This window comes from Oryctolagus cuniculus, chromosome 11 (genome assembly GCF_964237555.1).
Source record: "Oryctolagus cuniculus chromosome 11, mOryCun1.1, whole genome shotgun sequence".
Lineage (NCBI taxonomy): Eukaryota > Metazoa > Chordata > Mammalia > Lagomorpha > Leporidae > Oryctolagus > Oryctolagus cuniculus.
Genome location: NC_091442.1, coordinates 115957670 through 115971350, shown reverse-complemented (window position 1 = coordinate 115971350; position 13681 = coordinate 115957670). Strand labels below are relative to the sequence as shown.

General features: G+C 44.8%; 1 protein-coding gene across 2 annotated transcripts in view; it reads left to right on the top strand.

Annotated features, from left to right (window-relative positions):
* Positions 1 to 13681, top strand: part of ENTHD1 (ENTH domain containing 1) — a 141152-nt gene that overhangs the window by 70646 nt on the left and 56825 nt on the right. For both annotated transcript variants that reach the window (XM_002721414.5, XM_051834068.2), the window contains one exon: positions 11053 to 11176. In XM_002721414.5, coding sequence (XP_002721460.3) covers positions 11053 to 11176 — 124 coding nt within the window. The remainder of the gene's footprint in view (positions 1 to 11052; positions 11177 to 13681) is intronic.

Sequence of the window (13681 nt, the reverse complement as noted above, 5' to 3'; positions counted from 1 at the left end):
TGCTTCAGGATCAGTGTTTCTCAAGTTAGGTCTTTGTCTTTTTTTTTTTTTTTAAAGATTTTATTTATTTTATTTGAGAAGTAGAGTTACAGACAGTGAGAGGGAGAGACAGAGAGATAGGTCCCCTCTCTGTGGTCCACTCTCCAAATGGCCTCAATGGCCGGAACTGCCCAGATCCAAAGCCAGGAGCCAGGTGCACCCAGTCTCCCACATGGGTGCAGGGGCCCAAGGACTTGGGCCATCTGCTGCTGCTTTCCCAGGCACATTAGCAGGGAGCTGAATTGGAAGTGGAGCAGCCAGAGCTTGAACCTGCATTGCAATATGGATGCTAGTATTGCAGGCAGCAGCTTAACCCACTGTACCACAATGCTGGCCCCCAAAACTAAAAAGTTCCTACTTTTAAATACTTTTTAGATTTATTATTCTCATCTTGTCAAGAGTGACTTCAGTTTTCTTTCTGTTTTGGATTCTTGGGTTGTAAACTTATCTTGAGTGACTCATTTTCTCTCTCTCTCTCTCTCTCCCTCTCTCTCTCTCTCTTCCTCTCTCTCCCACTCTCTCTCTCTCTCCCACTCTCTCCCTCTCTCCCCACCTCCCTCCCTACTCCTCTGAGGTATGTGTGTCTCCTTCCCTCTCTTATTAACAGCTTCTCTCTCTCTCACTTTTTAAAAGATTTATTTATTTGAAATGCAGAGTTACACACAGAAGGAGAAGCAGAGAGGGAGAAAGAGAGAAAGAGGTCTTCCATCCGCTGGTTCACTCCCCAATTGGCCGCAACAGCTGGAGCTGTGCTGATCTGAAGCCAGGAGCCAGGAGCCTCCTCCAGGTCTCCCACGTGGGTGCAGGGGCCCAAGGACTTGGGCCGTCTTCTACTGCTTTCCCAGGCCAGAGCAGAGAGCTGGATCAGAAGTAGAGCACCCAGGACTCGAACCAGCCCATATGGGATGCCGGCACTGCAGGCAGCGGCCCTACCCGCTACGCCACAGAGCCGGCCCCTTAACAGCTTTTCATTTGCTTCCTCCTGATGACTTATCCAAGTCCAGGACTTAAACTGACAGCATGGAGCGCCTCTTTTTTGCTGATATCAGAGATATTGCAGATGACCCCTAGACCAGAAATATAGATAGAGTAGTGGGCTTTTTTATTATCATTTATTTTCATCTACTTAAAAAACAGACAGAAGGGGACAGAGAGAGAGAGAGTGAGCAAGCGAGTGTGCGAGCGCATGGTGCACATATCAAGATCTTCCATCTCCTGATTCACTACTCCAGTGACTGCAACAGCCAGGACAGGGTCAGACTGAAACCAGGAACCAGAAACTTTGTCTGCATCCCCGACGTGGGCGGGAAGGTCCCAAGCACTTGAACCATTGTCTGCTGCCTCCCAGAATGCATCAGCAGGAAACAACTGGAGGTGGAATATCCGGGACTCGAATCAGCACTGCAATATGGGATGCAGGCATTCCCAAGTCACTGCTTCACACACTGCACCATAACACCCCAAAGGTTGTGTCCCCTCCCTACCTGAAGATAGTACTTGTGGAAGCCACCGCCCTAGTTGCAGTGACAGCAGGGTGTTGCAGCTTCTGTTATGCGCAGGAGATCCCGATGCCTTGTAGATGCCTTGTAAGCAGTGAGCCCGTGTTCAGCAGGTGCCTGTCTTTGATGGGCACTTGTAATTGGTGTTTACTCCAGGCTCTTGGTTTTCTCTGCCTTTTGCTGGACCCAGAGCCCCAGAGGCCCACAGCTTTAACCTTCTTTCCATTATGTGTCTCTGTTCATGTTCTCAGCCATAGAGATGTTAATCTGGTTTTCTGAGATTACTGTGTATTTCTAATTTTCGCATTTGTGTTTTCTCTTTCATCACTGTGTTAGGAAGGGAAGTATCGCTAAACTGAACGTGCAGAACCCTGCTCACTGCAGATCTGTTCTGCTGTGACTGTTTGCAGCCATCTCACTCACTCCTGTGTTTTTCTGCTTAGCGTGTGGCTCCCACGCCATCAGGCTCTCTGGGAGTAGAAGCTCCTGCGTTACTGAATCTTCAGAGGACGCTTTTGTTTTAGTGAGGAAGTGAATGAACAGTGGACTGCATAGGTGGCCACTTCTCTGCGGAAGAGGATGGTGTGGTGCTGCCTGCCACAGGCCCAGGGAGGGCGGCTGGAACTATCCCTCACCTCCTGCCCTCAGCCCCTTCCTCCCCCTCGACCTCCATTAGGCTTTGGGTTCAGCTGCTTTTCCAGCAGCTCAGAAAGGTACACAAAATTGAAATCTCACTGTTCCATAATTGCTTAGTAGTTCACAGATTGAAAATACAGAGATTATTTGAAAAGATAAGACATTAAGTCAAAATTATTTTTTAATTTGAAATCCATCTATTTGCTGATGATGGCTTTTAGGTAGAAAATAAATTCGAATAATCTTGTGTGCTTTGGAGCCAAAGACATAAAATGCCACATGGTTGTTTTTTAAATCAGTCTTTAAATCCTGATTTTTATTGTTGTTTCTTACTTTAGATGAACCCACTTTTATTGATGTACATTGTCACTCAACCCCTTCTATCAGTGGGGGAAAATGTGCCACTCTTCCCTCAAGAGAACTGTAGAAGCTGAAGTTCCCTTTTTCAAAGCATTACTGTCTCATCCACACGTCCCATCATCCTGTTGACAGGCATCTCCTCTTGTTACTGTCAGGAACACTTGATGCGGCCCAGTCTGTCCTCATCAGCAAACCGCTCTGAAGCAGAGACAAAACCTAGACGCGGAACACTAAAGCTAATTGTTGTTGCCAGATGTGCTGTGTAAGAGGTGCTCCATCCACGTCAAAACCCTCGTGTCCTGCGAAAGAGGCGCCACATCCCCCATTAAACCCTCCTGTCCCAGTACAGAACAAGGACGCAGGAGTGCTGCTTGCTTAGGCAGAACGAGGGATGCTTTAAAAACATCTTTTACAAATTTTAAATAGAAACCTCTTTATTCTCTTCCACAAATGAAAAAAAAAATTACTTTAAAGGCAGTAAATAAAATTCTTAACAGCTTTCAAAAGACAGTGCTTGCCTAAATTATATTTTTTAAATTAAGAAAAACCTTTAAATTTAACAGACAAGGATCTGTTTTCTCTCTTCATACTGTCCAGAATTTTCATTATTAAATTTGTTAGTTAATAAGGCAATTTTAGCATTTTACCATCTCAGAAAATTGTCTTCTTTTCTATTTGAGGAAATTGAACAATGAAATTGTGATTTGGGGGGTTGCAGTTGTTTCCATAGCAACAGATAGGGATGCTGTGAAGTGGTTGACATAAAATTAGTGCTGACTGAATCCTTCTGTCTAGCTGTGAGTTACTAAATTGATAGTGATGGATAATAAATGCTTATTTCCTATTGGTTCCATTCATTTTCGCTAAAAAAAAGAGTATACAATTTTTATCCTTGGGTTTATATTTATATTCTATTTATATATTGGTATTTGCAGAAATTTGAACTCACCAAAATTGTTAAAGAGGTAGAAATTATACTCATTCTAATTATGTTTCTCTATCTCTTCTCTATCTCTTCTCTCTATCATTCCTTTTTTCTTAGAAGTTCTTTTTACATGTATTATTTCTTTTTAAATTAGAAAATACTTATGGAAAAAGTTTAAACAACACAAAATGGTAAAGAGAAAGATTGACGTTTCCCTTTATTCCTCTGCACTCCTTGAATTCCTTCCATGAGAAACTGTTATTACAGGGGTTGGGACTGTGGCATAGATGGGCGCCAGTTCGAGTCCCACTGCTCCGCTTCTGATCCAGCTCCCTGCTGATGGCCTGGGAAAGCAGTGAAAGATGACCCAAGTGCTTAGGCCCCTGCACCCATGGGAGACTTGGAAGAAGCTCCTGGTTCCTGGCTTCAGTCTGGCCCAGCCCTGGCCTTTGTGGCTGTTTGAGAAGTAAACCAGTGGATGGAAGATCTCTTCTTCTGTCTGTCTGTCTGTCTGTCTGTCTCTCTCTCTCTCTGCCTCTCAAGTAAATAAATAAATCTAAAAAAAAAATTAAGCAGCAGCAATTAATGAATTTTTTGGGAAATTTTCTGTGTGCACACATTTCTTTTACCTAAATGAAGTCATTCAAAATATGCTGCTTGGCAACCTCCTTTGAATAGTACAATATTATATCTTGGTCATTTTTCCATATCATAAATGTAGTCATTAAAGAATATTATTTTGATTACATCAAACTGAGAAGCTTCTGTACTGCAAAAGAAATACCCAGCAAAACAGAGAGGCAACCGACAGAATGGGAGAAAACATTTACAGACTATGAAACTGGTAAAGAATTAATATCCAGAATCTACAGTGAGCTCAAGAAACTCAACAACAAAACAAACAATCCAGTTAAGAAATGGGCAAGGGGCCAGTGCTGTGGCATAACAGGCTAAGCTTCCACCTAAGGTGCCAAAATCCCATATGGGTGCTGGTGCATGTCCTGGCTGCTCCTGTTCCAGTCCAACTGGCTTGGGAAAGCAGTAGGAAATGGCTGGAATGCTTGGGCATGGCAGACCCGGAAGGAGCTCTTTTTAGTTTTCTTAAAAATACTGCAAACTGGGGGCTGGCATTGTGGCGCAGCAAGTTAAATCACTGCCTGTGATGCCAGTGTCCCAAATCCGAGTGTGGGTCTGGATCCCAGCTGCTCTGCTTCCACTCCGTTTCCCTGCCAACGTGCCTGGGAGGGCAGCAAAAGATGGCCCAAGTGCTGCACCCACGTGAGTGACCCAGATGGAGTTCTGAGCTCATGGCTTTGGCCGTGCCCAGCCCCAGCTGTTGCAGCCATTTGAGAATGAATTAGCAGATAGAAGATCTCGATACCTCTCTCTGTCTCTCTCTCTCTGTCACTGTGCCTTATAAATAAATAAATAACTAATGCTTTTTAAAAAGTACTGCAAATTGCGTCCCTGAAGTTGCACCAATTTCTGTCACCAGTGCTGTGCCAGGTGACTCTTCTTGTCTCTGCAGATACTGAGTTTTGTCAAACTTTTGCATTTTTGTCAGTTGGGGTGGAAAAAATTTTGTTTTATTGTAGTTGTATATGAGCTTGAAAATTTCTCAAGTGTTTTATTGGGGATTTGCATTCCTTTTATTGTTAACTTTTTCATATTTTAGCTCATTTTGTTGATTTCACATCTTTTATCAGTTTACAAGAGCCATTTATTAAATAATTAGCCCATTTTTTCATTCTTGTCTATTTTTTCAATTTTTCATTTGATTTTTGACCTTATTTATGGATTCTTTTTGCCTTATAGAAGTGTTTAATTTTTGTATTATCAAAATCACCTTGTTTTTCCTGTACAACTTCTAGATTTTAAATCATTCTAAGACCTTCCTTTAAGACTTTATAGAAAGTCATCATGGTTTAAAAAACAAATGGAATTTTAGAGTTGTTTTAGGTTCACAGAAAAACTGAGCAAAGGTACAGAAACTTCCTGTATACCCTCTGCCCCCTTTCGCATATTCAGTCTCCCCCACTGTCAGCATCTTCTTCCAGAGTAGTCGATTCGTTACTGTCAGAGAGCCTACAGTGAGACAGCATGATCACCCAAAGTCTGAAGTTCCCATCAGGTTCACTCTTGGTTTCTCTCTGGGTTTCAACAAATGTATGATGACGTGCATCCACCATTGTAGTATCCTGCAGAATAATTTCATTGTCAGGAAAATCCTTTGTGCGCTGCCTAATGATCCCCTCTGGCAACCACTTACCCTTTTTCTGTCTCTATAATTCTACCTTTTCCAGAATGTCATATAATTGGAGTCATACAGCACGTAGGTCTCTTGGATTGGCTTCTTACATGTACTAATATACATTTAAGTTTCCTCCATGTTTTTGTATGGCTTGATAGCCCATTTCTCTCTCTTTTTTTTTTTTTTTTAATTTTTTGACAGGCAGAGTGGACAGTGAGAGAGAGAGACAGAGAGAAAGGTCTTCCTTTTGCCGTTGGTTCACCCTCCAATGGCCGCCGCGGCCGGCGCACCGCGCTGATCCGATGGCAGGAGCCAGGAGCCAGGTGCTTTTCCTGGTCTCCCATGGGGTGCAGGGCCCAAGCACCTGGGCCATCCTCCACTGCACTCCCTGGCCACAGCAGAGAGCTGTCCTGGAAGAGGGGCAACCGGGACAGAATCCGGCGCCCCGACCGGGACTAGAACCCGGTGTGCCGGCGCCGCTAGGCGGAGGATTAGCCTAGTGAGCCGCGGCACCGGCCCCATTTCTCTTGAACACTAAATAATATTCCATTATGTGGATATACCATGTTTATCCATTCACCTACTGCAACACCTTGGTGGCTTCCAGGTTTTGGCAATTATTATAAAGCTGCGATAAACATATGTGTACCAGGCTTTGTGAGGACATGCATCTCAATTCATTTGAGTAGATACCAAGGAGTAAAATAGCTGGGTCACAAGAGTATATTTAGTTTTATAAGAAGTGGCCCTGGCTTTTTTATGCTTTAAATTTTTAAGGTTTATTTATTTGAAGGGAAGAGTGGAACACACCCGGCATCGGGGGAGAGGGAGGGGAAGGAGAGAGAGAGAGAATAAACGGATGGGTGGGTGGATGAGAGCTCTTCCATGTGCTGGTTCATGCCCCAAATGCCACAGTGCCAGGCCAAGCTGAAGACTCCATCCGGGTCTCCCACACGGAGGACTCGGGTCATCCTCCAGTGCCTTCCCAGGAACATTGGCAGGGAGCTAGATCAGAAGCAGAACTGCCAGGACTCAAACTGGTGCTCTGATACGGATGCTGGCACGGCAGGAGGCAGCTTAGCTTGCTGTGCCACAGTACTGCCTCCACTTTGATTTATTATATATATTAAAATCTTAATATCCAGAAATTTGTTTTTGCTGAATGAAGAGCATTAGAAAAATGTTTTACTTTTTTTTTTTTTTTTTTTTTTTTTGACAGGCAGAGTGGACAGTGAGAGAGAGAGACAGAGAGAAAGGTCTTCCTTTGCCGTTGGTTCACCCTCCAATGGCCGCCGCGGCCGGCGCACTGTGGCCAGTGCACCGCGCTGATCCGATGGCAGGAGGCAGGAGCCAGGTGCTTTTCCTGGTCTCCCATGGGGTGCAGGGCCCAAGCACCTGGGCCATCCTCCACTGTACTCCCTGGCCACAGCAGAGGGCTGGCCTGGAAGAGGGGCAACCGGGACAGAATCCGGCGCCCCGACCGGGACTAGAACCCGGTGTGCCGGCGCTGCTAGGCGGAGGATTAGCCTAGTGAGCCGCGGCACCGGCAGTTAAAAATTTTAAAAATGACCCACAATGGGACAGAGGGAAGTAAAGTAGAGGGAGAGGAGAAATTGAGCTAAATTTTACTATGTCTTATTTTTGGATTTGCCGGTGGAACCTTGGGACGATTTTGTGTAATTAGAAAATAAAATCTAAAAATGTAAAATGAAATTAAACAAATAGCCTTGTTTTGTGTTGATGTTTTTGTCCTGTGGTATTTGTGTTTTTGCTCTGAGACTGTTGTATGAGGGATGAATCAAATGCATAATAATGTGATATTCTGTATCATTTTTGGTATCCTCCTCAGCTGGGATTTCCAGCGTGGAAGAAAGGAGATATGGGTGTAAGATAGGTGAGGTTGTCATAGCTCACTGTTCTTTTTTTTCCCCCCAAAGAAACCTTTTATTTAATGAGTACAAGTTTCATAAGTAAAGCTTTAGGAATATAGTGATTCGTCCCACCATACCCGCCCTGCCACCCCACTCACACCCCACCTCCTCCTCCCTCTCCCATTCCCAGTCCCATTCTCTATTAAGAGGGAAAAAAATGTTCCTTTACAGTCAAGACAAGGGCTGTTCAAGTCATTGCTTCTCAAAGAACTCACTATTCTTAAGTTGAATTGGAACTATGTCAGTATAAACTCATGAAATTAATCATATCAACAAGCTCAAGAAAAAAAATCATAAGATGATCTCAAATGTTGCCGTAAAGCATTTGATAAAATCCAGCACCCATTTATGATTAAAGAAAACTCTTAGCAAACTAGAAACTGGAAGATAAGCAGATGATATGAAGTTACTTCAGCACCGACAGTGGCAAATAACAAAATGAAAGATGTTTGCTATCTTCAGCCTCCAGGAAAATGTATTTTAAACACACAGTGACGGAGTGGACATTTAGCCTAGTAGAGAAGGTGCTGACTGAGACACTCTTGTCCCAAAGCAGAGTGCCTGGGCTCAGTTCCTGGCTCTGGCTCCTGACTGCAGCTTCCTGCCAGTGCAGACCCAGAAGCAGCCGTCGGTATCTCAGGCAGCTGGGTCCCTGTAGCCTGTGTATGGGGGAGAACTGGATTGAGTTCCCAACTCCTGGCTCCAGTCCTGGGCCCAGCCCCAGCCATTTTGGGCATTTAAGGAGTAATCCAGAGGATGGGAGTGCCCTCTCACTGCTTTTGTTTTGTTTTAATATAAAATGAAATATTCAAGTGGCTAAAATAAAAGGTGGACACCATCAGATGCTGGTAAGGATGTGGAAAAATAAGATCCTTCCTGTATTACTGGTGGGGATTCAGATGATACAGCTATCTGAAAAAGTTGGATAATTTCTTGTAAAACTGAACATTGACTGCCATAAACCCAGCAGTTGTACTCCTATGCATCTATCCCAGAAATATGAAAACTTACCTATAAAAGCATACTAGACCTGTACACAAATGTTCACAGCGGCTCTATTTGTAATAGCACAAGCATAGAAAGATCCAGGTGTCTGTCAAAGATTAAACTGTAATGTATTCATATCATGGATAGTACTCAGCAATGAAAGGGAAGCAACTATTGGTACATACAATTTGGATGAATTTGAATGCATCTTCAGGAATTATGCCAGGTAGAAAAAGCTAATACTCAAAGGTTACATGCTGTGTAATTCCATTTATATAACATTTTAAAATGTCATTATAGAAATAAAGAACTGAGTAGTAGGGGTTAAGGGGGGGAGGGTGTGGTTATAAAGAGCATCAGGAAGGATCCTCGTTACTGTGATGGAGTATTCTGTGTCCTGACTCCGCCAGTGTCAGTGTCTGCATGTGGTGCTGTCCCGTGAGTTTCCATGGAGTCTTCCGTGTCCTGACTCCGCCAGTGTCGGTACCCGCATGTGGTGCTGTACCGTGAGTTTCCATGGAGTGTTCCGTGTCCTGACTCCGCCAGTGTCGGTACCCCGCATGTGGTGCTGTACCGTGAGTTTCCATGGAGTATTCCGTGTCCTGACTCCGCCAGTGTCGGTACCTGCATGTGGTGCTGTACCGTGAGTTTCCAGGGTGACATGTTTGGGGAAAACTGAGTAAAGGAGATGTAGAGTCTCTCTCATTTCTTACAATTGAATGTAAAACTATAGTTATTTCAGAATCTAAGTCTGACTTTTCAGAAGTGGTAATTCACTTTGGAAAATGATTTTTCTAAAATGGCAGTGTCTAAGGAAGTTAAAAAGGAAACCTATGAGCTAGTAATTCCACTCCGAAGAAATAATCTGGTAATAATGAGTGTATTTGTCCAAAAAGACTTGAACAAGCACGTGCATAACAGCAGGAGAATGGATGTTGTTCATACAATGGGAGATTTCTCACCAAAAGAGAAGGGGGCGGGGGTGCTCAGGGAAGAAGAAGCTAATATACAGTAAAACGTGGACGAATCTCACAAACGATATGTTGAGTAATAGGAGCCGGACACAAAAGACTCTATAGTGTAATTATCATAGGAAGTTCAAGAATAGACAGAACTCACTGGTGATAACAGAAAGCAGAAGGTGGAATGGGGGTTATGGAGGGTGGGGGATTGTACCAACTGGAAAGGAATTCAGGAACCTTTGTGGAATGAAGGAAAAGTGGTTACATAGATGTATGCTTAGGACAAAAGCTACTGAATGCTACATTTAAAGTTTGTCCCTTTTACTGCATGTTAAATATATTCAGTAAAGCACTGGAAAAAGTGTCTTCAATTCACAGGAAAAGACAAGACATATCTGCCAAGCCAACTTTACAGGGTGTATTTGGATCTTCTTTGAAACCAGCTATAGAAAACCTTATTTATGACACTTACAAGAAAGTGAAAATCTGAGCGGTTTATGTTAATTTTATGACATTGACGAGTTACTGTGAAGTTTGTCAGTGTGATGCGATTATTGTGTTAAAGAGTTTTTTATCATGTAGAGATTGCTGCAGTCTGAATGTTCTTGTTCCCTCTGCCCCTGCCCCCACCCCCTGCAAACCCTAAGCCCCACGCTGATGGTATTAGGGGGTGGAGCCTTTGGGTGATTGGGTTATAAGGACAGGCGTCTGTAAGAGGCCCCAGAGAGCCCCGTGAGCACCGCCTGCTAGGAGAGATCACTGTGGGAAGATGGCCATCGGGGAGGCGGGTCCTCAGCAGACACCAAATCCGCCAGCACCGGGATCTTGGCCTTGCCAGCCTCCAAAGCTGTAAGAAACAGGTTTTTGTTATGTATAGGTCATCCAGTTGATAAAGTTCTTGTAATAGCAACCCAAGTGGAACAAGACGGAAATGCACATCAAGTAAACGCTGTATCTAGGATCTAGGATGTCCTTCAGCGTAAAGCGGGTGGGGGAGTGGGGACAGACGGGAAACGAGAGCTACCACAGCTGACTGCTGTTCGATCCATGTGACTGTCTGTTTTGACTGCTTTTGGCCTCATGATAAAAAGTTTAAATTTTAAAACATGAATAAAAGCACACAGGTATTCTTAAAATTCTTATTACTAATTTAAAAAAATTGGCATGTGAAGACAGTTTGCTCTAAGATTGCTCAAGGGGTGGTAGGGAGCGGGAATGGCCTAAGCAGAGTCACTGCTTGTCCATACAGTGTCTGTGGGGAGGAGAGGGAGATCCCCAAGCACGAAGTCCGCCCTACACTCCGCAGAAACCCAGGGGTATAAGAACTTCCATGTGCGCGACATGAGCGTGTTCATGGTGATATCAGCATATATGACCACGTGGTCCGCTCCTAAATTGCCCCATCTAGTGAGAGTGAGTCTGTTTTTTTCCGGCTCTCATGTTCTCCCCTGTGTTTTGTCAGGACCTGATGGTGTTCTGTGATGAGGATCCAAAGCCACTCTTGCCAGCAGTCCCTCCTTCCGTTGTCTCTTCACACGCGCGGTTTTCAGCAGGGGCTGCCGAAGTGTGTAAGCTGCAGGACACAGGTAAACGATTAAGGAATATTCAGCAACACGAGCAATAAAGACTGCTCAGGGGCTCCCCTGTGTTGGATCTTACTTGTGGAATACAGCGCCAGTAGGCTTCTAGTTAACTTTGATAATGCGGTACAGGACTGACCTGGATATGGGACCCACACGTGGGCCTATAATCCTGTCTCACCAGGTTTTGTTCGTATTTTCCTCTATTTTACTTTTTTCTTTTTTCGTTGTCCTATTTCAGAAATTAACTAGAAGTCTTAAATCTTTTACAAATGATTTCAAAAGGCAGAAAATTAATTTCAGTTTCTTTTCTTGTTTTCATTAACTTCTTTTTTTTGGATAAAGAGTTTAAATTATGACATTTTTCCAAAGCAGGCTTTTAGGGAAAATATGAAAAGGCAAGATGCATGGTGTCTGTTCCACAGATTGGTTCATCATCTCTTGAATAATTAACATCAGAGAAAGATGCAGTATAAAATGATGCAAAGCTAACCTCAAAGAAATTGCACAATTGAATTCCAGCTGGGCTCCCTGTGGCTCCCGACCCTCTAGGTCCTGATTGACTCACTGTCGAGCCATTCATCCTCCGTCTTCTCTGTGAACTCCGCATTTTCAAGACGTTCTTCCCCTGGATTTTCTCAGAAGGTAGCATGAAGGGCTTCTGCCGAGAGGCCAGCCGGGTGTTCTCGTCGCGTAGTGCATCTCTGCCCCTACAGCCGTCTGGGCCTCCTCTCCCTGCTGACGGAGGTGGCCCTTTCTGCTTTTGATTCAATCTCCTTCCTCCCCTTGGGCCATGCACCTTAAATTTGCCACTTACAGGGACCCTCAGCACCTAAAATATAAAAGCTGCGATGGATTAGTGTAGATGTGTTTGCAGGCTCACATTCATGGGATTTTATTATAAAGCAGGTGTGGGAGGGAGGGGGACGTACACTTGTAAAGCTTTTGTGTGAGACAGTGCACGAGCCTGCTGGGGAGCTGGCTGTGGGGGAGGAGGGCCACTCCCAGCTGCCGGGTCACTCCCCAGGTGCCGTCCAAGACGAGGGCTGCTCTGGGGCTGAAGCCCGGAACTCAGGCACCTGAGCCAGCACCACCGCCTCCCAAGACCTGCGTCAGCAGAAGGCTGGGCATCTCACCCGGCCCTGTAGTGCGGGACACACGTGTCCCACCTGTGTCTTAACCACGAGCCCAACCCCCGCTCCAGTGGTTACACTTTTTACACAGCTTGCCTTGTATCACTGTAAGGCACTTAAGTAAACAGATCCATTTCCAGAAATGTGGAGAACAGAAGAGAAAGCGTTTTGTATTCTAACATCCCCCTAACATTTTTCCTTCCTGACATTTTGAAAAATAGACTTTCCTTTTTAGGGCAGTTTTAGATTCACAGCAAAATTGAGTGGAAAATGCAGAGAGTTTCCATAAACCCCTTACCCCTACTATCAGTATTTGACGCCAGAGCAGGCCATTGGTTATAATCAATGAACCTGCATGGCCAAGTTACTTTCACCCAAAACCACAGTTTACATTAGGGCTCGCTCTAGGTGTCGCACATGCTGTGGGACTGAACAAGTGTACAATGACGCGTGTCCACCATCACAGCATCACAGTGTAACTCCACCTCCCTGAAAGTCCTGCTCCCCTAACCCCGGCAACCACTGATCGTTTTATTGTCTCCATGGTTTTGCCTTTTCCTGATTGTTGTGCAGTTGCAATCATATGGCGTATAGCCTTCTCACGTTGCTTCTTCCATTTAGTAGTTTGTATTCAGGTTCCTCCCTGTCCTTCCGTGGACTGGGGCTCTTTTCTTTCACAGTGAACAGGCTGCACCACTGTTCATTTGCTCATTCATTTAGTGAAGGACATCTTGGTTGTCTCCAGGTTTTGGCAATTATGAACAAAGCTGCAGGTTTTCAAGCCATCATAAACTCTTTCCCCTGACATTTTATTTTATTTTTTAAACATATTTATTTGTTTATTTGAAAAGTGAGAGTTACAGAGAAGGAGAAGCAGAGGGGGAGAGAGAGAGCAAGAGAGAGAAGGAAGGTGGGAGGGAGAGAGAGAGAGAGGGAGGGAGGGAGGGAGGACTGGATCTTCCATCTGCTGGTTCACTCCCCAGGTAGCCACAACAGTCAGGGCTGGGCCAGGCTGAAGCCAGGAGCTTCACCGAGGTCTCCCACAAGGATGTAGGGGCCCAAGGCCTTGGGATGTCTGCCACTGCTTTCCCAGGCACGTTGGCAGGGAGCTGGATCAGAGTGGAACAGCCAGGACTGGAGCTGGGGGTCGTATAGGATGCCGGTGCTACAGGCAGCAGCTTTACCTTACGCCATAGTGACGGCCCCTCCCCTGAAATTGAGATGCAAGTGAAATTGTGTGTAAATGTCATCAGAGGCAACCCTAAGAGGAAAGAAGTCACGGAACAGATAGCCTGAAGGATGATCCCACACTTTCACTGGAGAGGTTTGGAGCCGACGCTGTGGCGTGCAAGGTTAAGTTTGCCCGCTGCAACATGGG